Source organism: Pseudopipra pipra, chromosome 3 (genome assembly GCF_036250125.1).
Source record: "Pseudopipra pipra isolate bDixPip1 chromosome 3, bDixPip1.hap1, whole genome shotgun sequence".
Lineage (NCBI taxonomy): Eukaryota > Metazoa > Chordata > Aves > Passeriformes > Pipridae > Pseudopipra > Pseudopipra pipra.
The window spans coordinates 101,342,942-101,370,198 of record NC_087551.1 but is presented as its reverse complement, the minus strand read 5'-3'; the positions used below and the strand labels follow the sequence as shown (position 1 = coordinate 101,370,198).

Genomic DNA, 27,257 nt, shown 5'->3' with positions numbered 1-27,257 from the left:
GCCTTTTAGCATTCTCCAGCAGGTAAGGCCCTCCCTGCCAGCCCTCTCAACCTGACTGAAGCCAAACCTGGTGAACAGGGAAGCCCAGCACTCAACGCCAGCTTCACAAGCAAAGTCACACATGGTGCAAGACAGCACTTTCAGCAGCAGCACACACAGCTCCTCATGGATGCTGCCTGCCAAGCATCCTAAACGTCTCACACAGAGCTGAAACCCAACAGCACTCCCCATACAACCTTTTCTCCATAGTTATTGTGTAGCACAGAGCAAAGCTCATGGTGAGAGTGAGCTCTGTGCAGTGACACCAGCCTTTGTTCCTCCTGCAGAGCACATTGGCACACACAGCTCCAGAGAAGGACCTGTGTTCTCTACTGAGAGTTCCCATGTCCTCCAAGCCAGGCTCTCCCTAGATATGGCACTCTGCAGCCACCAGTAGTTTTCCCCATGATGCTGGTGACTAGCACATAACATACTAGCAAGGGAACAGCCAGTCTCCAAAAATTGAAGGAGAACCATTCCCAATTTTTCATGAAAATCCAAGCAGTAATGAAACTCTCCAAAGAAAACTTCTGCTCTTTTGACTCCAGCAACAAACTGGTGGGAAATGCCTTTAGAACTGAGTTAACTCGACTCTCTGACCTGCTGTCCTTGCACCTGAAGATATACAGGCCTTTTCCAAAAGCTGGAGTGGCTCAAACAGCTGCAGTTAGCTACTAGCTAGGGATGCTGCCCCTACCTACACACCTTCCACAGTGCCCACAGTTCTGAGAAAAGATCAAACCAGGGTTCACCAGGAGGCTGCTCTACTTTGAAATAGGTCACTGGGTGTTGGGATCTGTGGTTTAAGCAACACCTGCTTTGGGAGCTCAGAGGCAGCTGCTACTCCCTCTTCTGCTGAACGCAAGCCCATTGCTACAGCCTTAACTCCCTCAGAAGCTGCCCCCTGCCTCCCACAGGGATCCTTCAGGAGGCTGTGCTCACTGCCAAGCCCAGCTATGCTCCATCACACCTCCTGCACCACTTCATCAGCTCTGGAAACGCTCAGTGCTTCCTTCTGTCAGTACTTGTCTGTCAGGCAAGCAGTTCTGCCAAGAACCTTAAAGCAGTTGCAAAGCTCTCCCAGTTGCACATCCAAACCCTCTTAAGAAATAGCCAGAAGGTTTTGCCTAATGTAAGAGCGTAAACAAACTTGTTACATGCTAATCACCAGGTAGGCCACACACCCTTCCCCTCCCCCAGCCCCTGAATCTGCTAAAAGGACAGGAAATATAATCGTGGTCACATACCTTTGCTTCCTCGTTGATGTCCCAAGTGAAGGATATGGCGTTGTAAGCAATCTCCTCGATGTTACTGATGGTGTTAAAGCTCTCCTTGTAGTCAGCTGTTAGAAAGAAGGATTCATGAGGGAGAGGAAGAAGAGATACTATGTGAAGTCCTTAATCACACAAAGCAGCCAGAAACTGCAACTCTTCAGCAAAGGAAGCCGAACTGTACTTAGGAATGGATTATTAAAAAGCCCGGAAATGGTTCTTGTACAAAACAACCCCAACAAACATGAGGAAGGAGGAAAATGGGACTTGTAGAAATTCTAAACTCCAGTGAGAAAGGAAGATATCCCAAATATCAGGTGTTCTGTGCCATAACCTGCTATGTGCAGGAAACTCTACCCTGCACAGCAAGGACATAAAGCTCTCAATAAACTCCTTCAATAACAAACAAAGATTTGCATGCGCGTCTGCTTTAAGTGCCAGGTGATTAATCCCTGCTTTGATTCACAGAAGGAAGGGACGACGAGTACAACCCAGCCTTCAGCCAGAGAAGGCTGGAAGTCAGCCAGCCCCAGCCTTGTCTGGAGGCAAGTGGAAATTTGCAGTGTTTTCTTTTTTCACAAGTACCAAAGACCAGTTGTGAGCAAAGTTGTGGGAAGGAGGATCATTAGTGTTGAGGTACTTCTATGAGGATCTTGTCCTTTGAAGAAATACAATATTTAGGACAGACACTGAGACTACAAGCTGCGATTTAGCTGCAAGCACCAGGATATGCCAAAGCAACTGTTGTTTGAAAGAGGGTGTTAGATCTCCTAATGCAAACGTCTAAAGACCACCAACCAAAATCCTCCAAAGATCAGCTTCTTTAGGGAGTCCTAAAAACTGCATTAGCTCCAAGCAATCATAAGCTCTCTCTGGGCTTTCAGCAAAGCCATGGATAGCAGAGAGTGTTCCTTAAAATAACAAAGCTTTAGCAGAAAACCAAACCTTGCCAAGGAATTAGGCATGAAGTTTGACATCAGCAATGAGAGTGTTCCTTACCTATGTCAATGCATCTTTGTTTGGCCGTGTGCTGTCTTGAGTGCCAGTATTTCCAGTGCCTGAGCTGATCTTCCCTTGTTTTGTCTTCAGCAAACACGACCATAATGACACTCTGAAAGGAGAGGGAGAGAAAGATTAAAAAAAATAAATAACAAAAATGTGAAAGATAAAAGGCCAGAGAGTACATTTGTTTTGGAAGTTCTCATTGGTATCAGGTTTTCTGCTTTAGGCTTTCCCACTTGAGGCATCACAGTGTACCTGCCACACTGCTGCCAAACTGGAAGGCAGACAGCATCACTTTCTGGGTCATAAACAGAGCAGAGCTGCTCTCCTAACTAGAATTCAAGGATCTCATTCCAGGTGTTGCATCACCTTTACACAAGTGCTGACACCACTTCTTAACAGACTGAGCCAGGATGGGCTGGTGTGGAAGTAGGTGGACAGCAAAGGAACGAACGTTGACGTAAGAGCGCGGGTAAGCTGGCCTTAGTGCTGATGCTCTAGTTTAGATTACTGCACTTTGGGAGAGTTTAAGGCCACCACTGTACACACCCTCTTTCCCAAGAAACCACAAAAGCTGCCACTCACTCGGACTTTACTGATGGGGTGATGGATTCCTTCACTGCTGCTGACTTCTTTCAGCGTGATGGGGTAAAATTGACCTTTGTTCAAGTAGGTCATTGTGCTGTCCCCAGGCTTCTGTCGGAGGGACTTGGAGGCTTCCAGAGTGTATTCGAAGTTATTCCTATAGAGCAAAGAGGGTAGTGATTGCTAAGGCATTTTCCTGGAAAGCCGACTAAACATTCCACATTTAATTTGGAGAAATTCCAAAGTCGTTAGTTGACTCACTAAGCCATCAACAGGCAAGGAAGTTGGAAAACAGGATGAGCCCCTTTTTCAATCATTTCCTTCATGAATGAACATTTAAGAGAAGTTCTTGGCAAGCTAAATCCCAAGACACATCAGCAGGCAAGACTGGAAGGTCCCTATTCAGGCTGAGAGCAGCAAGCTGCTTTCACAGAACAGAAAAGTATCTATTAGCAATTTAATTAAATTCACAAGCTAATAAGCTATTCAGTGGCCATGGCCCTCTTGGTCAACTGCAACTAATCAAATAACTAATTTGCTCCCCTTCCTTGGAATTCAGATGAGTTCCTATTTCTGCTGTAGATTTCCAGCAGAGAGAGAATAAGACAAGCTGACCAGGGAGAGGGACACAGCTGGAAGCAAACTCCCAGACCACCAAAAAGCTGACAGACAGCACTGCACCTTCCCAGGGGACAGGGCGCTGGTGCAAGGTCAGTGACCGAAGCTGGGTGTATTTCCAACCCTGCAAGTAGTTTTCCTGAAAGTAGTTTTCTTTAAAGACAAAGGTAGGGTTTTCAGCTGTGAAATTCAAATGAGCAGACACTGTTGTGGTTTTGAGATCCACAGCACCTCCAGTATCTAACAGACTTAGTGCAGAATGGCATGAGCTGTACTGTTTGCTTGTGGACAACTGTAAGAGAATGGGAAGATACGGGCAAATGGGGGCCTTAAAGCATTACCCAGAAATGCTGTCAAAAACATAATCTTCTGAATTCATGTTGGCCATTCGCAGATTCAGCTCGGTAGGAAAGAAAACCTGGGGTAGACACAAAACAAAACAATTAACACAACAGCAACAAGAAAAGTCAAGATTAAACCGATACTCATTACCACAGAACTTCTGGCAAGCAAATTGATCATCAGATAACAACTGATTTTTGGTCTGTACAAACAGGACACTTGAGCAGTGTTTTAATCCAAAACTTCTGGGTGTCAACTAAGAACAACATCTGACAAGCCTTCTGAGTCAGCTTAGGGCAACATTTTAAAGCTTTCCCAAATCTCAAAGAAAGGGCATAGCTACATAGCTCTTTAAGGTTTGGCTTAAAAATCAAACAACACTACTGTTGTTTTCAGTTGGTACCATAAAACAAACCCCACAGATTTTCAGCCATGTTTAACTCTCACTCAAGACCTCTACATAATCCAACTGTTTTCCACTGATACACACCACACCTAGAAACTGGCAGTAAGGAAGCTTACAGACATAGTCACTTCAGTTTGGTACCTGCAAAGGCACCACGGAGTGCTGAACTCTTGCAAAACCTGGTTCAGTGCTGTGGATCGAGATAACCATTTCCACAGTATGCAAGCCAAAGCCTCTGTCACTGGTAAGATTAGTCATGTGCTTTTGATAATAATTTCACGTCGTCAAGGTTTTAAGTTATACTTATGCACCTTTCTGAGAAAGTCTTCTATTCCTAAACCACTGGACAGATTTCTGATTCACGTAACAAGAACAGTTAAAGGTGGAACTGGATCTCTCCATCCAGATCAAGACACGTGCAGGCACACACACACAGACATACACAGGGCAACTGCCTCTCTTGGTACCTCTTGCACGCCCTCCTTGAAAGTCTCCGAGAAGGTGGAGTCTGGTGTTCGCCTCTGGGAGTTTTGGGGCTGGGTGTTGGAACTGAACTGGTCAGGATTGAGGTTCCTGTCGAAGACCACCACTCGCTCAGGGGGCTCGGGGTGGTAGACACTCGGTGGGATGCCCACGGCAAAGCCATGGGGCTGCGTCTCCGTTTTGATGGAATGGGTGGGCATCGTGGCAATCGAAACGGTGACTGTTGTGTCAGGGGTTGTGAGGTGGCCTCGCTTGTCCATGCCCATCTGGGGCGTGTGTGGAAGGACAATATTGAAAGGCACATTTTTCAGAACCTGGACTCTGTTTTCTCCAGCAGAAATGAGCGATTGCTCTGTCACATTTGGGATGCTGTTCCTAAAAAGGGCAAAAAGAAATCATGCATAAGTTATACAGCTTATTTTCTCATTAAACAAGAGCTAGAAATACTTCTCGGCCTTTTAGACAAGGATATCTGACACCAACTCTCCTGCTTGTGCAGAACAGCTCAATCCTAATCTGAAAAGCTGATAAACACATGAAAAACCAAAAACTCCTCACCCACTGCTAACCAGCCCACCTTGGAGATGAATTACCCTGGAGCAAAGGGTGAGGGTTCACAGCCCAGATCCTCACTGCTTGGAAAACAGCAGTCCAAAACTAAGTGCTTCGAGGCCCTTCCCACCATGCATCAGCACACAAGGCTCCATGGAACTGCTCTTTGGCAGACAGAGAAGGACTGAGAGCAAGGTTGCTGCTTCTCTGCCCCAGGACTGCACACCACTCGAGAAGCACTAATAGGGAAATTACACCCCTCTCTCATGCACAAACCCCCAGGAAAATCCACACTGAGACTCCTGGGAGTGGTTTGCATAACTTGCCGCTCTCCACCCCACCACACTCATTTCTGCCAGGACAACACTGAGATCTGTGGCTGAGCTGACCTCACAGCTAGTAGCCACTAACTCAGCCTGCCCTCCCTTTCTCCCTCCCCACAAAGTGGTCCTCCCTGCTCCCTTGCACCAATTCTGATGCTCCCCTGCTTCCCTGATGAACCAGTTCAGCTTGTTCTGCTGGAACAAGCCACCTTTTTTTCCCTGTTTGGTGATGGGTCAGTGTAAGACCAGAGCTGGTACAAGGGGAGCAGTGGGAACCAGACTGCTCTTCTAAACAACAGGGTATTCAATCAGCTCAGCCAGATCACAAAACCTCACCTCGGGTCCTTAAAGCATTCTAATCTGTCCAAAAAAACAGGATGGTAGAAGTGGAAACCTGGCTTGAGTAAAACTCACATTGGTAATATTCACTTAATATCATCTTCTGCTTGAGAGGGAGGGCAGGAAGGGGAAGAAAGAAAGGAGTTCCAGAGGATACAAAGGAAGTCCAAGCAATACCGACCCAAAACTAAACTACAAGCACTTTGAAGTCCTTCCCTACTATCCCAATGCATGAAACAGCAATGCTGCTGGTACCCGAGAGCAACATCTGCAGAGAGTAACTGAAGTAACCTCATGCAAAAATAAAAGGGTCACCAGCAATCTCCACAGCCTGGGGAAGGGGTGCCTGTGCTACCAGACTGTGTCTAATGTTAGAGAGAGCAGCTTTTGCTATGCTGACTGTGTGACACTAGGACACAAAAAGCAGATGGATGGCAACAAGAAGCAGTTTGAGCCTCAGCTCTCCACACTGTTCTCCAATCCCCATCCTGTTCCTGGGATAACACAGGAATCTGAGGCACAGAGTAAAAGCAAACAATCTGTCTCTTCCAGCACAACACAATAGTGCAGCAAGTTATTTTCTTTCAGCAGCTTTGGTGGTCTAGGAGGGAAGGGAGTTAAGCAGAGAAGCAATAATGAAAAATAATACCTTTTGCTATGATCTTGTTCCTGATGTTCTACCTCTGGTTTAGCTGTTGAAGATCTCCTCTCCCTTGGAACCTGGGAAATTTAAGACATATTATAATTCAATTCTTACTCCCATTAAAAAAAATTACCTCCTTAAAACAGAGCCTTTTGGTCAAATTATGAAAGTGTTACTCTCTGATGGCCAGTCATTATTAACATTACCGCTTGACCAGTACTCTCAGGGTTTGGGGATGCCAGGCCCATCCCAGGAGATGCCCCATGGATCCTCTTGCAGCTGACTTGGTCAGCTGTGTCAGCCCTGGGCTCCTGTCAGCAGCAGGTGGTGGGAAAACCAGTGCAGAAAGCCATCCATCCTTGGCTGGAGCATCAGCACCAGAGTGAGCAGGACCAGGAGATTTCCCAAGGTTTGTGCTGCCAGTGCAGGCTTACTCCTCTCCAGGCTGGCAGAGTTCAGTTTGCTGGATGAACTCAAAGCTTGTGAAAGGACACTGCTCCATAGCCACTTCCCCAGGAACACATGCTCTCTAGGCCATCCTGCTAAGACCACTTGAGGCTCTCCTTTCTTCTTGGACACCAGGGGATTTGTGGAGGACCAGGTCCAATAAGCATATTGAGATGTTACAGCTCATATTTGTGCATGGCTACACACAACACACTGGCCCAAGCTATACTAAATATTTTATAAACAAAAGGTAACAACCAGTTCTCCAGATTTAAGACAGCTCAATACTGCTCCTCATATTTTATGCCACGGACACGATTTGCCCTGAAAACACAAACACCGATCAGACAAGTAACCTCATCCATACATATGCACACCCATTTCCCTGACTGCCCTGCAAGGCCAAGGCACACAGACTGTGAACTCTTGGAGCTGTGGTGGCTCAGTTTCTTGCATGGAGCACACAGCCAGTGCCTCAGCAACCCAAACAGCTCTTGCAACCACTGGCACAAGCCCGTGGTGCTCAGGTCCCCTCAGCCACACAGCAAGTCCACACAGGCTCCCCTGCCAACCCACACGTAGGGCCCAGGACTTTTGCCACCCTCAACACGCCTCCTGAACAAGGAAAGCAAACACCTTCTGGTGTATGGACAAGTGAACGCCCACCACTCTCCTTTGCTAAAGCCTGTTCAGATCCTGCCTCTATTTGCCAGCTTGGGTCCAGCATGGAGAATTACCACTTTAGTGCTAACTCGAAGGCTGATGGAATACCTGCATGAACAGCATACTATTTTAAACAGCCCCCAAGTGAAAACTAAGTCCTCATTCTTCTACATAACCATGAATCTCCAATAACACCAGAAATCTTTGATTTTTTGTGGTAACCAGCAAAATTTGGAGAATATCTAGCTGGAGACTGCTGGGAGACCAGCACTAGCTAGTCTGAAAAACAAGGGTCTTTCAAGCTGCATTTGGCCAGTGCTCCCAAATGATAGATTTTTCTCAAAATTTGTTGCCTATAAGGCCTTATTAACCACAGTTGAGCAATCAAGGTAGCCCAGTAGTCAAATGGAAGGAAATGAAAGTTGTTTAGTTTTGCTGATTTGGGGTTTTTTTTAATACAAAAGTGATCTCATCATCTGCCTTTAATATTGCAGAGGGGGCGTACTAGAACTGCCTAGACATCATCTCTCCAACATTACTCCATAACAGCCCACAATAAATCTTTCAACCTCTAACTATTTTGCTTCACCCAGGTGTGCAGCATACCTGTTCTTCCACTGATTTTTTTCTGTACACCCACTGATACCCAAACATAAGAGGAAACCCTGAATTAGGCATTTATGTACAGCAAATCTCTTCTGCTTTGCTGAGCATGAAGGATCAACATCAACGTTCCTTTTGTAATCTACAGGTTTAGAGATCAAAATTGATTTTGTGGATTAAAATTGTTCCAGTGAAAGCATGTTGTTTCTTCTTTTTTTTCCCCCCAAAAGCATAGCAAGCACAGGCACAAAGCAGAAAGCCAGTTTTCTCACAAAACTAGCTGAATAACATCCACATCAGTGAGTCTGTGGCATTCTGTCGTGTGTGTGTGGAGCGTTAATCTCCATATTAAGCATTACAAGAATATTTTGATACATAAGATGTGTTCAACTTTTAAAAAGGGCAGGCAAGGATTTTGTCTGCACCAGGCAAAAGCACCTTGTGCTTGAAGAACACACTAAGGCTGGCAACTCCACTCACTACTGCTGAAAGCACTAGCCAAAATGCCAGGCACGAGAGCCAAGTCAGACTCCTGCACGCTCAGCAAAGAAAAAACAGGCATCTCCACCCAGTAAGCCAGGCCACCATAACACAGGTGTCTTAACACAAGCAGGACCCCTCCCTGCCTGGAAATGCCTGTTGGTCTCTTCTGACCTGGACCGGAGACAACTACCCTGGCTTATACTTTTGGTATTTAGGAAAGAAAGCTCAGCAAAATGCACCCCATGCAGACCAGAATCTGTTCGACCACTTAATTCAGCTGTGAGCAACTAGGAAGGCACATGTCTCCAAGAAGACCATGAACACTGTGGAAGAGAACCACAATGGCCAAAGGATTAACAGATTACAGCAACTGAAGCTCACTGAGGGTTAGAGAGATGAAGATAGCAACTCCTTCAGGTGGACACTTCTGCCTCACACACCACCCAAAATCTGTAGTTATAGCTTAGTATCAGTTGAGACTAAGGTAACACAACAAAGCCCCAGCCAAAGCCAATGGTCCACCACACGAGCAAAAGAAGAGAAGTTTCGTTCTCCGTGTATATTTACATTCAGACAGGGATATGGTACCAAAGTGTCATTCTTCATGACTATTTCTATAACTCACTGCCTTCTGCAGAGCCCAGGGTCAAGAGGCAAGGAAAGTGCTGTGGAAGCTGAAAAGCAGCAAAGTGCTACCAAACCTTTACATTAAGGTCCAGGGGATCTTATTTTACTGAGCTAAAAATAAACCACATTTCAGAAAGAGAGATGTGGAATTTTTTCCCTTTGAAAACCACATCGTTTAAAGTCCTCATGATCTATTCATAGATTCTGTAAAATCCTCTAGCAAATGACACCTTTCCTACAAGTGGAACAAGAGCTCCTCCGGCTGCCAGAGCGTACCCACGCCAATCTACCTTGTAGTAATCATACAGCAGTCCCAGGGCAGCCGCGCTGTCTTCATCCCCATTGATGCTCATCATAGCTTTGGTAGCTGCTGTAAGGGGATTTTCAAGAAAGGTTTTCCAGGCCTCATCTTCATTGGTGTAAGGACGTCTCTGAGAGTAGAGAGAATCATTCTGAAGAACCAACACGGGTCTTTTACTTGAATCATAAAAAAAAAGAAGAAATAAAAAAAGCCACCTGTTAGAACACATGAAAAACATTCTGTAAATTCTTCAAAATAAGCTGCCCCAGTTTCACAGGGTTCACACTCTGATTCAGTGTACTACAAGGATTAGTCAACACAAAAAGCCCAGAAACCTAATTCTGATCTCACTCATGCTCAGTGTAAATCAGGATTAATTTGACCAAACTCAGATGGATTACACCAGCCTATATAAAAAGGCAAAGCCGTTTAAGACTGCACCTGACCTGCTCATGCTCTGAATCCAACACAGAAAGAGTTACACACACACTAGCCTACCACTTACCAAGCCTCCTATGTGATACTGCCAAGATGCAACCGGTTTCAGTTACCACATGGAACTAGGAAATGTGAATTAACAAAACATCTCTTTCCTCCAGCACTTTCAAGTGTCTAAGCTAAAAACACCACCTAGAAGCTACCCATTAGTTACAGACTATGCAGGGAAACTGGTCAAGAGGACTTGAAATCAACATGGAAGTGTTCTCCTCTGACAAGAAACCAAAAGATTTACTGCCTGGTTACCATTGAAATAATCCATGACACCAGTTTGAAACACCCTCAACAGATAAGTGAAGAAAAAAAAAAAAGAAAAAAATCTGAGTTATTCCCTTTATGTTGCAATATATAAAAAAGAAATTATTTTTACTCTGAACATTTTGAGATTGTTGAGAACAGGAAAGCTCCAACATAACTTGGACCTTCTGCCCACATGTGCAGAAAATGCTGTCTTGCCAGCCCAGACAATTTAGTATTTTTTTTTGTTCTATTGGTAAAATATATGCTTCTTCTTCCAAGTCAGTTCAAGATAATGTTTAAATCTGACTTTTAAACCAGTTCAAACAGGTTTTTTTCTGGTGCAAGTGTAATATTAATTTACTGTAGATTGGTTGAGGGAGAAGGGGAGGCCTCTTTATTTTCTTAAATAATCCCAAAGTTGTCATCTTTAACGAACTGCTAATAGTTTAAAATAAATAAATAATTATTTAAAAACAACTAACCCCATAAAAAGCAGTTCCCTACCACCATCACACGCTTTCCCCGGTAGATAAGCATTCTTTGCATCTATTTACCCAGATGCATTCAGGGACTGAAATATACTACAAGTACAAAAAGTTGTGAAATAGAAAGTTGTGAAATACCCTAATCACTATAATCAGCTTAGCAGCATCCTACATTTATCACCACCTTCTACCAAAAAGATTGCAAAGCAAATTACGCGTTCAATGCTTTATCAGTTACACAAGTCATCTTGCTGAGCTTCCATCGGACAGCTTGGCTGAGCTGAAGACACTGAAAGCAAGTGGGAGTTTCCAGGACTTGTAAGAGCACTTTCTGGCTATAAATCAGTATTATATAGTTGGCAAAAAGCAAACAATGATGACAAAGGAGACAAGCTCTTGCACCAAGCCCTTTCTTTAGGTCTTCACACATATTTGTGTACGCAACAGAATGCAGATACTTCTGGTATTGAGGACATCTTTCTATCAAAGTCAGGGGAGCAGCAGAAGACAAAGCAGAATTTTCTTCAGGGACATGATACAAACTCCTATTCTTATACAATGTGATATAAGAAGCCTCCAATATCCATTGCAAATGGGTAAATCCTCCAGTTACACTCTCATAGAGAAAAAGTAACTGGAAGTAACCTGGATGCAGTTCACTTTATCCATCCCTGTGAAGCTGAAGGGGTAAGAGCCTTGCTAGAACTCACAGCACCAAGCTGATTCCCTCCAGCGAAGCAACACACATGCAAAGAGAGAACCAAGAAAGAACCAAAAATACTGAGAACTAAAACAGCAACTAATCAGAAACACAGCAAATGCAAAACCTACATATTTTTGTGTGATTTCTTTGTCATTGAAACACACAAATATAATACACATTGCCCTACAGGTAACCCACCCCGCTACAAACAATGCTGAAAAAATTATTTGCAGAATTATCAGGAGAAGTGCAGGGTTTGGCAGGAACTTAATCCTTTAGGAGAAACACAGCTTCTTTCACGAAAACAAGAATATATTAATAAGAGAAGGCAAACATATTTTTCCTAAGTTTTAAAAGATAACTGGCATGGGGATCTGCTCACAAAGTAGTAGATGCGTCCAGCAAAGGCTGGAATTAATTTTCCTACTGCAGTTTTAATAATTTCTGAATTTTATTTTCTACGTGAATGCAGTGGGAACAGAGAAATATTACAAAAAGCAGATACTCTCTCTTTGCCTGCGAGGATTCCCCAGCCCTCAACACTCTGTGTTCAGATCACAGAAACTATTCCTACTTACTTTGCTGCTCCAGGATCCTGCCTTCTTCTCCCTCACCCTGCAATTTACCTGGCGACGCTCAGGGCTGCCCAGCCTGAGCCGCGCTGTAACTGCTCCTGCTCAGCGCACACTTTTAATGCTGAGGCAGCACCGAAGATTTCTTTCGCGTCTCCTGCGTGCCAGAACAGCGAAGTGCACGTAACCAAACTGCTACAGCCTTATCTACTAAGTGTCACTGGAAATAAGAACACCTATGAAAAATCCTAATCACAGAAACGAGTTAGGGAGCTGCTGCACTAGAGTCCTCTTTATAGGGTAGCATACTGAAAGAAAAACTTTGGTAAAAACCTATGCTTTCCCTAGGAAAGGAGTGCGTTGAGTCACAAACCATTCAAAGTATAGCAGTTTTATAATCGGTTCTTCAAATCAAATCAGTTCAGAGTTACCCCATTTTCTGGCATTCAAGCGTCCACGGCCACCGTCTACAGATAGACACGGTGACAAGTGCAGGAACAGACTGGAATCTTTAAACACCGCCCGGGATCCGCTGGAAGGCGACGTCTCGCATTCAACACCACGGAGTTACAGCACACACACCTCGAGCTCAGTTTAACTCTTTCCGCACCCAGTTTCGGCTACTCCGGGGTCGCCGCAGCCGAGCTCGCCGGGAGCTCCCCTTACCTGCCGAAGTCCACCTTGCCGGAGGGATGCGCCTCATAGAAGTCCATGGGGGCCGCTGCGGCCGCCGGGCAGCGGCGCAGGGGCTCGGCCCGGTCCCTCGGCCCCAGCACAGGGGGGTCCCGGCGCTGCTCCGCGCCCGCTGCTCCGGACGGCGCGGCCGCCGCCGCTGCCACCCGCATTTAAGGCGCGGCCCCGCGGGGCGGGGGGCGGCCCCACGCCTCGCTGCAGGGATCGGGTTTCAAAGCCGGCCCGGCCTCGCCGCTCGCCCCGCGGGGCGGGGTGGCCGCCGGGGTGGCCCCGCGGCGCCGCAGGACCCCCCTCGGGGCTCAGCCCCCCCTTCGCCCCCCGCCATTTCGCACCGCCCCACCGCAGCCTCCGGTCACTCCCCCGCAGAGAGGACGGAGGGGGGCGGACCCCGGCAGAGCGGCTCCCCCGGCCCGGCCCCGGGCGGCGAGCCCCTCTCGCCGCAGCCCCCCGGCGGGGTGGCGGCACCGGTCGGACCGGCCGCGGTGGTTCTTCCCCCGCCTGGCTCACTCACTTGTCGTAGTCCTGTGTCATGTCTGGCGGAGGCAGCGGGCGGCAGAACTGGCCGGGCGGGTCGGGAGGAGCAGCGCCGCGCACCCGCCGCTCCCACGGCTTTTGTCGGCTGCTCTCGCCCGCTCAGGTGCTCCCGCAGCCGCAGGTGGCCGCGCGCCTCGCCGCGCCCCCATTGGCTGCTGCGGGCCGAGGGGCGGGGCCGTCGCGCCCGCATTGGGCGGCTGGGCGCGGGGGGGCGGGGCCGGCGCGCGTGCGGGGCCGGGACAGCGCCGAGGGAGCGGGACGGGCGGCGGGAGAGACCCTCGGAACGGGGAGACCGGGGGTTCCCTGGCGCCGCCCGAGAGGGGCCGTCACCCCCCGGGACCCGCCCCTGCACTGGGGCTCACGCTGGGGGACGCGGGAAGTACTCTGGGTTCTTTCTCGCGCTAAAAATGTGTTTCCCTTCTCTCTCTCTCCCGTCCCATATAACTATTTTTTTTTCATGTACTACAGCCACTTTTATGAAAATCTAAACCAAACACAATTGTATGAATTGTCTTTAATGCATATCTTAATCTGCCCGAGGGGAGATTCCGATTGAACGTTTGGGGCCATTTCTTCATAGAAAGACTGATTAGACATTGGAAGGGGCTGCCCAGGAAGGGGCTGCCCAGGGAGGTGATGGAGTCACCGTTCCTGGAGGTGTTCAGGGAAAGACTGGACGAGGCACGCGGTGCCATGGTCTAGTTGACATGGTGGTGATTGGTCATAGGTTGGACTCAATGACCTCAGAGATCTTTTCCAACCTGATTGATTCTGTGATTCTGTGCATTTGCACAAGCACTACAGCATCTGCCGAAGGGCAGTAGATCCATGTGTCGTTTGGTGCCTTACAGATGAACCTGGCTTGGTGGAGAAAGGGAGGTTTACAATGCAGTTACTCATGCAAATGCATCGAAATCCTCCAGTTTAACACCAGCAGCAACATCACAAACACACTAGATATACCCAAAGTGGCATGCATGAAATTAAATCAGAAAGATCTTCAGCTTCTCCTTGAGAAATAAGGGTGGGAGGTTGCTTGTTTAAGTAACAAGTTGAATCAAACCCATACAGCAACGATGCTATCTATCAAATGTCAAGATGCTTCTGATAGCTACTGTAATTTAAAAGTATGCTCACTAATAAGAGGTCTCTCCTTCTAGGTCAAAATCTCTTCCCTATTTGTACAGGATATACTCCAATGCAAAACTATAGAAGGACAATTCAAGCAGCCGACCGAAGGAAATATGAAACTGAAGAGAACAAACTTTAACTAAGGGTCTAATCCTGGAAGTTGCTTAATATCCTCTGACTGGATTACAACTAGCATTCTAGAAACAAAATGCTTTGTTTAGATCTGCAAACATAGCCACTAGGATGACAAAGATAAATATCATTCATTACTGAAGTAGGATCTCGCTCTACGAAGTGAAATGAACTGACGTAAATTGTTCTTTATGACATCCAGTAAAAGGTATTCTGCATTTTTAAACAGTTTTAAAAAATCTAATTCAAGATTACATAGAAAAAAATTTCTTACCTGTCCTCACATATGAAAAAAATACTATAATCTGATGAAGATGTCAGAAAGTTACATTTTCCCAAACAAGTATAACTCGCTTTGCTTCCAAAACAAATTACAAAACTAGCTCCAAATCACAAGCTCTGGGAAGGACTGCTGACTTTGTCAGGTGTCATTCAGTCCTCACATTCCCTGCGTCTGTTCATAGAATTCTGGGATATGCAGACACAATCACTGCTTTTTGGCACAGGTGCAAACTTTTCATTAACAATAAAATATAATACTGCCCTGTAGCCGTAGGTGACCCAGACGCAGTATGTGCTGGAGTTCAGTCACATGTTTACATTGCACCCAAATTGCTAAAATCTTAGTAACATGCCACACTTGGTATTCCTACTTAATTCGAGTTTACTATGATTTTATTCCAAGTAACTGAAAGCTGTTTGCCTTTGCAAAAGGGATGGCTTTTCTTAACAGCCTGATACACCGATGAAAACTTGGTTATCGCCATAGCAATCACTTCCACATTCAGGAGACAATGATATAAACACTGGATTGTGACACCACTGACTAATCTGCCGGTCACAATCTAGACTCTGCAACACCACTGGTAGGTGTATTTATGTGATGTCACTAACTGGGTTGCATCATCACCAAGTAAAATCAGGCAAGAAGCACAAAGGGATTTAGCAGAGCTTTGGCTGGGGCATAAAGCCATGCCAGCCTGGTGTGGCAGCGCTCTGGCAGGACTCCCCTTGCTCTGCACTGGTTGGTGTTCCCTACAACTTCTTCCCTCGCTCAGCCTTTTCACCTCAATCGCACTGCTCCTCTCCACCTTTCATGTCCTTCCCTTTACCTTTCCTTCTGCCTCTGTCCTGCCTTCAGCATTCTCCTTCCCTTCTTCACGCGTTCATTTCCTTTTAAACGAATTCCACTAAAAACACGTAATTGTACGGCATTGGAAGCCATCTGGCCGAGCACTGTCTCGTTCATGCTTGCGCCTCTTCCTAGATTGTCTTTTGACATTGCCATCTAGAAAAACTGGGATTTATTCTGGACAAGAGTTGGCTACTGTTATGACTTACTTAACAAATATGGTTTTAAAATCTCATACCTGATAATTACCATCTATGCGCACTGGTCATTCACACCTGTGTAATAAACAAACAAGTTGCATCAGGTTTGTAGCAGTATTTTTGATTTCACAAAATGTGCCAGAGAGTCAAAACAAGATACTTTCTGCTTAATCTAAGCCCGTAAGATACAAGGGCCAGGCTTCAGAGTTGGCTGTAAAGAGCAGCAAAGCTTCTATACCCTCCATTACACACCATGCCAGGAAGGCTTTCCTTCTCTGCAACAGGCCTGTGGTCGCTAATATAGAGCTGGAAAAGTGAGCCCAAAGCTGATTGCTGATCCCTGCAGAATAAACCTGAAGGCATCAAAGGGCTTAAAAAGAAAAAAAAAAAAAGAAAAGCCCAGGCAGAGTTTTCTTGAACTCACTAGAAACTGAAGTGAAAGCAGGCATAGTGGAAAGGAATAGACAAGTGACAGCAGAAAACGAAGCAGGAAATGCCTTGTAGGAAAAGAGATGGAAAAGCTGGGGGTGGGGGAAGGATGAAGAAATAAATGAAAGCACAATGTGTGAAATATGGAACAGTTTGCTTTTCACTTCAGTCATATCCCTGTATGCAATCTTGCAGACATTCCTTAAAGATTCCCCTTTTGATTCTGTACTTATCTCTAAAGATAGTGTAGACACTGTTGGAAGCATACAGACTATTCAGGGACAGGAAATGCAGTTCCATCAGCCGGACTGAGGACACTCTGAAATTACTACAATGTAAATTAATCAATTTTGCAGCAGCCTATATATTTAAAAAAGTCAGCCTGAAACCTGAAGTTTTATTGACGATAAAATCTTTAGCATGTCATCCAGACTCACTGAGCATTTATTGTCTTCACTCAGCACTGCACTTTTTCCAGGACTGACTGCTGCGTCCATCGGTCTTGCCACATGGGCTGACACTGGTGTAGTGAGAGAGCAGCATGTGCAGGTCCTTCACTGCACACTGTGCCCTGCCCTGATCCGCTTTGCTCCGCAGCACGGAAACCACCCAGCTGCCCAGTCAGAGTTACAAATGCCCCGGGTCCCAGCTGAGCAAATAAAAATGGTTTGCTACAATTTTATACTGACACAGCATGACAGAAGCATCCCAGCATCCAGACCAAGCTCTAAGATCACAACACAGGCACTGAACACACTCAGTGGCATTGCCACGACGCAATGGCAAGGGCTGCAGCCACTGCTGGGGCAACAGGGTGGTCTATGAGCAGGCACAGAATGCTTCTAGAATAGAGAGCAGCCATGTGAGACTTAGAAGAAAATACAAGCCCATTCCTCTGGTACAATACCTGATGTACTGCTGGAGGCAGAGTGCAGATGCTGAGGACTGGGGAGGTGTGTTCTGGCTCTGGAAATGTTGCGATTAACAGTTGTACAAGGGCAGCAATAGCCTCACATGAGGACACAAGCATCCATCTCCTGTTCTGCTAATCCTTACTCTTGTTCACTGTTTCAGCAACATCCTAGCAGAAACAGCAGTGAAAGGTCTTTCACATATGCCTATTTCCACTCTTGGCATCCCCTTTTATGCTCTCCCTCATCTAATCTGGCCAGAAACCAAGGAGCTTCACACATGAGGAACAACAAAACCAGTAACTGTGGAGGAGATGCTGCAAAGAAAGCATCCTGCATGCAGCGAGAGAAGCTGCTTTGACCAATCCACACACTAACATGCTCAGCCAGGAAATATGTGCTGGGAAGCCCATTTCATTTTGGATCAAAATACGAGACATTACGCAGTCATCCTGACTTTTCTTTGTGAAGCAGAATAAAACTGACATGGGGAAAGGACAGATGAACTAAGGGCAGACACCTTATTCAGGGATTTAACATTTTCAGACTTTATCTGTTCCAAAGGCCCTGTGGGTGCTGGTTCTTTTGCTCCTGACCCTGCAAAAGCATTCTCTTGACAATTTACCACAAATATCCTGAAATAATTTTTTATTCAGATCAAGCTAAAGTCTTTTTTGTTCATAAAGGGAGAAAAGTCATTCGAGGAAGGAACTTGTGAGCTTTCCAAGAAGTTATGATATTCATTGCCTGGCCTGCAATACTGCACGAAACTCTCTCAAATCTTCTAAACACTATTTGTGTTTCAGGGTTTGTGCTAAAGATGGATTAGGAAAGATGTAATTGCAGTGAAGCCCATGCAACTCACTATGGCCAATAAATTAGACTAGCATTGGTTGCAGGCATTGGACTTTGCTGATTCTCATTCTCTGGTTAAATCAGGTTCAGGGCCTTCACTCTGTGTAAGAAGTTAAGGGGAAAGTCAAACACCTCTCCTTCATGTCTAGAAAACAGTGAAAACTTTAAAAAGAAAAATGTATTTGACCGAGACTAAGTTGGTATTGAGAACGCAGACATACTGAGGTAGTGAAAGACTAGAAAGGGTAAAATACAAGGTCTGCTGAAGGCTATAACTTTAAAAAAAAAATGAGACGTCTGTCATATTTCTCCACTGAAACAACAGAAAGGTTGCATTATTTAGGAGAATTCATAAAGCAAATTTACTTTTGTACTCTTAAAGACAGAAAAAAACTGTGTTAAAATATAACATTCAAACTAGCAAAACAACTAAATTCACTTTAGAAGATACATAAAGGTCTTAGAATAACTGATTTGCTACTGTCTAAGTTAATTATTAAGTCTTCTCAATATATACTGTTTCAAAAGTTTAGTCTAAAAAACACTTGCCTTTATCTACATACTTAAGAACCATCTGTCATTCAAGTTTTAGAGTAAGAAACAAAACACGGTGACCCTCTTTACTCAGCATTTCCAGAGGAGTAAGTACAAAAAAATAGCCAGCAGAAAACTGAGCTTTACCTGGACACTTTCAGTAAATAGTTACAGAAAGGAGCTTTAATTTAAAAATGGATAGAAGAGGTGGTTGGAAGTGCTGTGCTGTGCAGACACCCCACCCTTCAGCTATCCACAGGCAGCTGTCTGTTCCACCAGCTTGGCTCCTCCTTTGGGCTGTATTAACTGGACCCAGAGTAGCTGTCCCAAGAGAGCTCAACTACACTGAAGAAAAGGCACTCCTGTGGCTCAATAGCTTCTTAAACATCATTACTCCAATGTAAGTGTTGATTGATTAAACTGTATAGAACTAACATTAAGCATTTTTGGGGCACACCCTTTATTTTAAACCTGACTCTTAAACCTATGTGTCCAGAAGGTACATGGTTCTTGATGATTAACTACAAGCTTTATTCCAGTTTATTAAAGTACAGCCTTAATTTAGCCTAACATCTAAGGGAGCTTTCTTACGTTCGTAACAATGTAACAATGAGCACAGTATTTTTAATTTATGAAGCTCAGATTTTACTACTACAGTAGTTTTAAAAGAAAGGTATACCTATAATTAAGTGCATAAGTCTTTCAAATAACGACTTCTGAATTAAATTAATCCTTTATGTATAACAAGGTGTCTTTTAAATAGTTAATTCAAAACTTTAACAGATATTACAGTAAAAAGCATGAGACAGTCGCTTGAGCAAGCAGTGTTGAAAACAGTGTATTATACTTCTGTAGATTTTCAACCTATACAAATACTCGTCTAGAAAAAGATCAATGAATAATCTTACCAAATACTTACAGACTTCAGTAATTCACTCAGGTGAGGTCAAACATAATAGATAATGGCTAATTTTAAAACACAAACACCAGACCCAAGATGAGATTTAAACTGGTATGTTCCAAGTCCACTAAGGTAAACATCAGTTCAAGACACACCTCACCAGAAGTCTGAGGTATCTGGCACAGACTTAGACGTACTAAACTGTACCCACTTATGAAATCTCTAAAATACACCAAGTAACAATTCAGTCTGCTCTTTCCTCTTCCTCTATCAAGCACAGTTTAGCTCTGTATGGCTAAAACTATGCCTTCTCATCTGCATGTTACAGTCACTTTATAGGACCACTGCTCTAAATCCCTGTGCTAAAATAACTAATTAAAATACCCGAAAAAGTAAAAACTTGCATCCAAACTGTGTCTTGTCTGTCACCTCAAGTCAGGACACCATTCTTAATTACCTCCTGCCTCTACTGAGTCAGCAGAGCCTCCTGGTTTGCCAGTATTTCCATGTAACTCTTTAAAACTTGCCTTTAATAGTCTTGTCTGCTCTACCTGTGCTTGAAATACTACTTTATCACTTAGCTTCAGACAGGTAGGGCAGCACATCACCTCTTTTATCATTCACCTGTTCCCAACTTTTAAACAACAGCTTCATGGATTGAGCTGCAACAGATTTGAAACTCTTCGCAGTCTACTTGCTAAACTGATTACCTTCCCAGATCACATCTCACTGACGTGCTTGCTCAGGGAGGAAGCTATTACTCTTTGTGAAGTCTGCAGGCACCATTTTTCTTAGTTATAATAATACTTAGAAACAGCTGTTGATTTCGGTTTTGATCAAATAGATTTGGCAAGTTTCTGTACTCCATACTGGTGGTTGGAGTTGCTGAATTTAATTTCATTCAATTGAAAGCAGCAGTGTTCATTTGGGTATCTATACAACATCTCAGTTCAACATATGTTATGGTGTCTTTCACGTAGTGGCAGCGCCCAACTTCATTTACACATCATCTGGGACAGCGTAAAAACACGGTGCATAAATAAGACAGAGCATAAAAAACTGGTAGAATGGCCAAGGCACAACCTGCTGAAGATGCTGGGCTATAAAGCAGTCAGAAGTTGTTCAAGGCTATGACAGTAGCCTTGCAAAAGAAGAACAACAGGAGGACTTGGCAGTTACCATTGCCCAAGAAATAGGATGGGATTTTATACCAGGTATAAAAGTATCTACAAAATCTGTGATGCCTGAAGAGGAACATGGACCTGAAAGGTGCTAATTTGAATGAGAGGCTCAGCCATAAGAAGACACTGGAAGATATACAGGATGCAAGGAAATGTAGAAAACAGTGCCAGAGTTGTTCCAGAACAGCCTGTTTAGAAATAATGACTAAAAAGTAATGTGAAAGCATCAACCGTTCCTTTTATTTGTTAACATAGTATTTAAAAACAAAACAAACATTATTTTCTAGAAATATATTTAATGTCATACAATGGTAGGTAAAAAAATAGATATTTTAATTGCAAAATCTCACAATAATTAGATGCTAACATGCTGTCCAGTATACTCCAAGTATGTACAACTTATGCCCCAAAAAATGGTTATTTCACAGCTTTCTGTTCACTCTGATACAAAGTAATGAAATAAATGGTGATTAACAGTTTCCTTGGCAGTTTCCTTTCCCAGCTGGATAAACATGACTTAAATTATAGATAAAATGACATTAAAACTAAAGTACAGTAGTAGATCTCAGCACTACTATCTTAACAAAAAATTTCCATGCTGTCAAAATAATCAGTATAAGTTTAGATGTAATACCATGGTTTGGGATCCAACCAACTAATTTACATGGGTTTAATACTGGGAGTTTTAGGCCACTTTTACTTCCTTAGGACTGTGTTGTATTTTAGCTTTTTATAGAGCTTTTTATTAAAAAGTTTGTGTTCTATCATACACACCTCATCATGGATATAAGAGGGCTGAATCCTCAGAAGAAAGGAAAATAACCTTAATACAAAATGGTAACTCTGGGGAAAGTCCACTTCTCTGTAATGAGCCAGATGACCACACAGTCTGAAAAGAAATGGGGGGGGAAAGGAAAAAAAGCCCTAAATTACAAGTGCATTTAGTTAGTATTTAGCTGCATTTATATATTTAATTGTAATTAGAGGCAAACTCTACATTTTACCAACAGCATAAATCATGACTGTAGTTTACAAAGTCAATTCTGGGAAGTGATCTGCTCCTGCAAAACCTTGAAGTAGAGGACTGGACCAAGACACGTTCAGAGCTGGCGCAAAGTAAGAAGGAAAAGCCTGCATAGCTTCTCACATTATGAATCACAATCTTGCTCAACCAGGCAAAGAATATGTTCTTTGCCTTTCGGGACTAAATGGAACCACTGTTTGTTCTGCCAGCTTTTAGCAAATGTAGCAAAGTATGAAAATGGCTACCTCACCCTATTTTTAAAATTTCTAAGACTGTCCAATTCAGACACCCCAGGCTCTTTACTCTGTTCTTTGCATACTCTCTCCGTAGGGTTCCCCTCTCATCTTCCTAACACTATGTCATGGGATAATAACCCATTCATTTATTGTCCTTTGTGTGCTAAATACAAATTGCTTTCTAGAAATAAGAGAGAAAAGTTAAGTCAATGGAGTAACACAGGAAATATTGAAGCAAACATTGACCAGCTCAACAGAGAGTAATTAGTCCTGGAGCAGCCTTCTGCTTAATTACTTTGCAGTTTTTGTGGTGAAAATGTTAATGAAAATGGTGAGGTGATTTTATTGATGAAGTATAAAATGAAAATAGCAGACTGCACCTGCTGGTAACAACTGTCAGACTGAACAAAAGACGGCACAGAGGATAAACTGCAAAGATAGCTCTGTAAACATTAAGTTCAGCAGCTTAGGTTGGAAAAATACCCTCTTCTGAGTAAGTCTCAAAATTGTTTTTAATAAAAGTGGTAAGTTTAAAATACTATAAAATCTAGCTGCTTCAATTTTGGAAAAAAAATACTACACACTGATATGGGGATTCAGGTGCTATTCACTACATAAACCCTATGCATCTCCTAACTTACTGGGTATCGCCTTGGGATGTGAAGAAGCACAGTTTAAAATTTTCCCTGTCTTTGATTCAGAGCAGCTGTCTTAAATATTCACCAGAACAAGGACTGGGATCTGTCTGTCCCAATTTACAGGTAAGTGTGCTAATTACTAGACTATAGAGCCATTTGCTCACTCCCTCTGGCCCAGCAAACATTTACATTTTACCTCAAACCAGAGGAACAGACAGACCCGTCCCGAGTGCCACAGAAGCCGCACTTCAAGGAGCAGAGTCTTTGTTTAAAGCCTCCCGAAGTCTGGCAGATTGGAAATCTGAAACTAGGTCTCTCACACTGTATATCCCATTCTCTGCCCTACCTTACACTCCCCAAAAGCATTACAACATTTTTCACACATTGTAATACCTCATCACATACAGAATCATAGAATAATTTAGGTTGGAAAAGACTGTTAGGATTATTGAGTACCACTCCTGTCACTTGACTTCCACAGAAAAACAGTTTAGAATCCAGTTTAAAATGGAAAGTTTTAAAATAAAAGGAATTGTAAAAGCATTTCAGCAACCATTTGACTGATCTCAGTTTTGCTGACACTGTAATCACACTTTAGTCCCAGGATTAAACCATTTCAGTAGTCCCAGTTAGGCCATGATGATTTTTGGGGAAAGAGAATTTCTAAGTTTGTTTTCAGTTCTACTATACATACACACATTTGCATAGGATAAACCCTTATATCTGAGGGAATAGATGTTGTTTTCCAATGTTAAGTAAGTGTCAGATGTATAATTAACTACTTGCATTGCAAATGATATAATGGGAAATTTAACTGGTAAGAATTTAAATTCAAATCTTGTTTTATGAAGGCTATGACAGTTTGCCATTAACATTTTCATATATTACATATGAAAATGTAGGCTTAAAAACAGATTTTGCATGCAAGATTATTCATACAAACATACACCAAAATATCCACTCATTCAATGGGTACATAAGATTTACTCAAATCTGTGGTAAAAGGATTATTACAAGGATTATTACCTATACTCCCTTAAAAAAAAAAAAAAAGCTTCTTATTCATACAAAAGAATGAATCTATAGAACCAAAGCTCTTGTAATGTAACACTGTGCTTGCATTATTCCAACCTATTTCTGTCACGGTGGATATGTGAAAAGTAACATGAAAAGGAAAATAAAGATAAGGAAATAAATCCACAGAAAGACAGAAAAACTGCATTCATGGAAAAACTACTTATTTTAAAGGGGAATATCTAATACTTGAAAAATCCAGAACATATCACTAAGACTGTGTTGGGGCTATTGATCTCTGAAGAATACCATTTAGAAGTATATACAGATAAAGATTTAAGATGTTATTCAATAGACTAATGAAATCTCATTTTACATGAATGTAACTCAACCTCTTTTCCAAAAAAATGCCCTCCAATTACACACATGAGAAATTCAGGAGATTCCAAGCCATCTACAGAGTTCATCTTTTCCCCTCATAATCACCAGTACATTCCTCTTCTGGATTAGGGTTTCATGATACAACCAATGGCAGAACCCAAGTCTATGATCCAGAAGCCATATGTACTTTACCCAGGGAACTTATGAGAAACATTATTTTAGATATTTCCTATTCCTCGGAGTAAATACTGCCAAAGTCCTACATTCATTCAGCAGAGCTTTTGATGTCTGTCTCTGGCCATTGTCAGCACCCTTCAAGTAGAAAACTCACCAATTTTTGCTGAATGTGAAGTGAGAAGGTATTAAAGGAAGAGAGAGACGTTTGACACACATCAGGCAGATACTTAAATATCCATATAACTTAGTACAAGACTGGATTAGCTGGACTATCATTCTCCTTGCTATTTAGGTCCTCTGAAGAAAATAATTTTACTAACAAATAGCATGACTGTTTTGATATACACTTAATTGAAAGAAAAATTTTCCTTTCACTTGTAAAGGCAGGATTTGGGAACAGTTCTCCAGTAAAGACAGACGCTAAACTTCCTCAATAGAACAAAATATTTTCTTTTCTCATGTTTTGTCTTTTTCACTTTTCCAGTAAATGAAGTGTCTTCTTTTACTTTTCTCCATGCAAATAATACAACTGATGATTGCTGATACACTTAGATGAAACAGTGGTAAAGACCTTTTCACTTATAATTATTTTTTTAAAAATATGTTCTGGAGGCATTAATTGCCTGCTTATTAACTTATTAACTCCTGTTAATTTTAACTTTGACTTTGATTAAGGACAACAGAAAAGTTGTATAGTGACTTAGAAAATCAATCTCCTATGCTTTTTTGGAAGCTGGGGACAGAGGAATGGAACCATTTTCCCATTCTTTGGAGAGCTGTGGCGCAATTTTTTTTCTAAAATACTATGGAGAAGTGAAGTGAGTTAATCTAGCTGCTACTCTTGCCATGTGTGTCTAGTTGTTGATTTTGTCTCATCTCCTCTCTTCTCAAAAGCTCACTTTGATCACTCCTCATGTTACAATTTGTCTACTCACAGTCCAAGACTATCCATTCCACACACGCCCCTTCCTACAAATGATTGGAACTATATGTGAACACATAGCTGTGTACACACCCTGTATTTGTCATTTGTAAAAAAATATATACAGGACTTTACTTTCAGGAGAACTTTCCAAAATATATTTTACAAAAATGTGAATACTTACTTCTCGTTACACAGTTTAACTGTACACAGCCAATAGTCAGGGTTCATGGCTGTAAGTAAACCACATTTTTCTTGCAAAATTCCCTTCAGGCTATGCCCATGAAAACAACTCCCATCTGTGTTTTCTTCAGACCACCTTAACTGAAAACTTGAAGGATTTGGCTTTTCAGCACGTCGCACTGAACCAGACAGCTTGCCAAACTGATTTTGTAAATTCACAACCATTTCTGTACAAACAGAAAGAAAATAAACCAAGACAAAAGTATTAAGTATCAGAATACTGTTTAGAGTTGATTAATACAGGAAGAAAATGAGGTATCTGTGGGTTTTTTTACTTCTTTTTTTTTCTTTAAATCTCTGTGAGAAATATTGAGAAATCTTGTAAGTCTGTATGTTCTCTCTGCCACTCTATTTAAAATTCAAGTCTTTACATGTTTTAGTGAAAAGATTTTGAAACATAATTCAAAATACCATGTCTTTCATACCTAATGATATTAGTAGTGGGGCACTCCTACTAGGATTTTTATGCTGATAGAAAGCACATTCATACACACACAGACTCAAGGTTAAGCTTTTCATAGTGCAAATTTCAACTGGAAAAAAAATCCAAGAAAAAAGCCCACTCTCCTTCGCCCACTGAATGAATGACAAACTTCCATAAGTTACTGAGAAGTGCCAGAAGGTATCATGATAGATCAGCATACACAGTATGACTGCCTAAGCCTGTTTTCCTAGGATAAAAAGAAGGTTAAAAACCACTGTTGCTGGAGCTTTGACTTCTTTTCATGACCTGGATTTGAAGAAACTCATTCATACATTGAAAAAAAAACCTGAAAAAAAATCCTAAATTAATGCAAGGACTGGAAAGTTTATCTTTCAAGTGGATGCTAAAATCTATAATCAAAACCAAAGGTTTAGGAAGGTTTCTGAAAACCTGTATCTAGAATGTAAGTGTTCTTATGTGTGATACTCTTTGTCCCTACTACTGTACATTTGTTTTAAGATGAATCTTGTCTGTTACAATGTGATATTCCCGATCACAGCAGCAGTGGTGATCTCAGTGGTCTTCTTCTAGCTCCATGAGGAATCTCTTTTATTATAAATGCAGGAATTAAAGGGCATCTGAGCAATGACCAACTTGAAATAAATTAATCTAAACATGCTTTTCCATGGAACATGAATTGACTGCAGGATCACCCTTACTGAATTTTGAAGAGTAAGAACATAAAAAAACCCTCACTGTACTCTTGAAAGAGAAATCCAACATGAGTAATTCAAACCAAATGGGATTATACAACTTGTTTAGAAGTCCCTGAAACTGAAAGAGCATATAAATGGAAAAATACCGCTTACCACACTTGACATCTCTCTCCAAATACCTGCTGCTTTCTAGATAATACTAAATGTAGAATGAAGAACTTCAGAACTAATTTGGTTGAATAAAATTCTAGTTTTACATATTTCCATAGATAAGTGGGTTTTTGTTGTTTTGTTTCTTTGCTTTTATGTCAGTGTAAACCCCAGTAATTTCTTATAAGTACTGCTAGAGTTACTTAAATACAGTAGCTGTAGCTGCATCCCACCATGTGCAGCTGGCTACTTAAGTAAAGCCTTCCTTGCTTTCTGCAGTAGATTCCAAGAAGAGTGGGAGAGAAGAGGGACATGCAAGTCTACCAAAGGACTTAACAGGGATATTCATGCCAAAGGATATGGAAGCTATGGAAGTCCAACAACAATTCACAAGGAACACAGTGATATAAAGGCAGCTGACAAAACAGTGAAGATGGGGACAGAGTACTCATTCCCAGATGTGGTTCGGTAGGT

The 27,257-nt window shown here is 42.7% G+C and overlaps 2 protein-coding genes and 2 long non-coding RNA genes across 5 annotated transcripts in view; 1 reads left to right on the top strand and 3 right to left on the bottom strand.

Moving 5' to 3' along the window:
- Nucleotides 1-13,549, bottom strand: part of GRHL1 (grainyhead like transcription factor 1) — a 41,751-nt gene extending 28,202 nt beyond the window's left edge. Inside the window, exons 1-8 of one of the 2 annotated variants that reach the window (XM_064650509.1) lie at nucleotides 13,430-13,549; nucleotides 9,717-9,903; nucleotides 6,610-6,680; nucleotides 4,731-5,121; nucleotides 3,857-3,933; nucleotides 2,898-3,054; nucleotides 2,310-2,421; nucleotides 1,287-1,381 (exon numbers count right to left, since the gene is read on the bottom strand). In XM_064650509.1, coding sequence (XP_064506579.1) covers nucleotides 1,287-1,381; nucleotides 2,310-2,421; nucleotides 2,898-3,054; nucleotides 3,857-3,933; nucleotides 4,731-5,121; nucleotides 6,610-6,680; nucleotides 9,717-9,903; nucleotides 13,430-13,449 — 1,110 coding nt within the window. In that variant the 5' untranslated portion in view covers nucleotides 13,450-13,549. Of the gene's footprint in view, nucleotides 1-1,286; nucleotides 1,382-2,309; nucleotides 2,422-2,897; nucleotides 3,055-3,856; nucleotides 3,934-4,730; nucleotides 5,122-6,609; nucleotides 6,681-9,716; nucleotides 9,904-12,891; nucleotides 13,140-13,429 lie in introns of those variants that run through there. The other variant, XM_064650508.1, reaches the window with a different exon arrangement.
- Nucleotides 13,550-13,951: 402 nt separating this feature from the next.
- LOC135412098 (uncharacterized) lies at nucleotides 13,952-18,635 on the bottom strand. The gene is made up of 2 exons (XR_010429500.1): nucleotides 17,384-18,635; nucleotides 13,952-16,122 (listed from the first exon to the last, which is right to left on the bottom strand). It is a non-coding gene; the product is annotated as an uncharacterized LOC135412098 (long non-coding RNA).
- LOC135412099 (uncharacterized) lies at nucleotides 15,669-17,158 on the top strand. Its single transcript, XR_010429501.1, has 2 exons — nucleotides 15,669-15,739; nucleotides 16,938-17,158. It is a non-coding gene; the product is annotated as an uncharacterized LOC135412099 (long non-coding RNA).
- A 2,499-nt stretch (nucleotides 18,636-21,134) lies between the features above and the next one.
- TAF1B (TATA-box binding protein associated factor, RNA polymerase I subunit B) overlaps nucleotides 21,135-27,257 on the bottom strand; it is a 46,651-nt gene continuing 40,528 nt past the window's right edge. The window contains exons 14-15 of the mRNA XM_064650506.1: nucleotides 25,435-25,660; nucleotides 21,135-21,747 (exon numbers count right to left, since the gene is read on the bottom strand). Of these exons, the coding sequence (XP_064506576.1) occupies nucleotides 21,555-21,747; nucleotides 25,435-25,660 (419 nt within the window). The 3' untranslated portion in view covers nucleotides 21,135-21,554. The remainder of the gene's footprint in view (nucleotides 21,748-25,434; nucleotides 25,661-27,257) is intronic.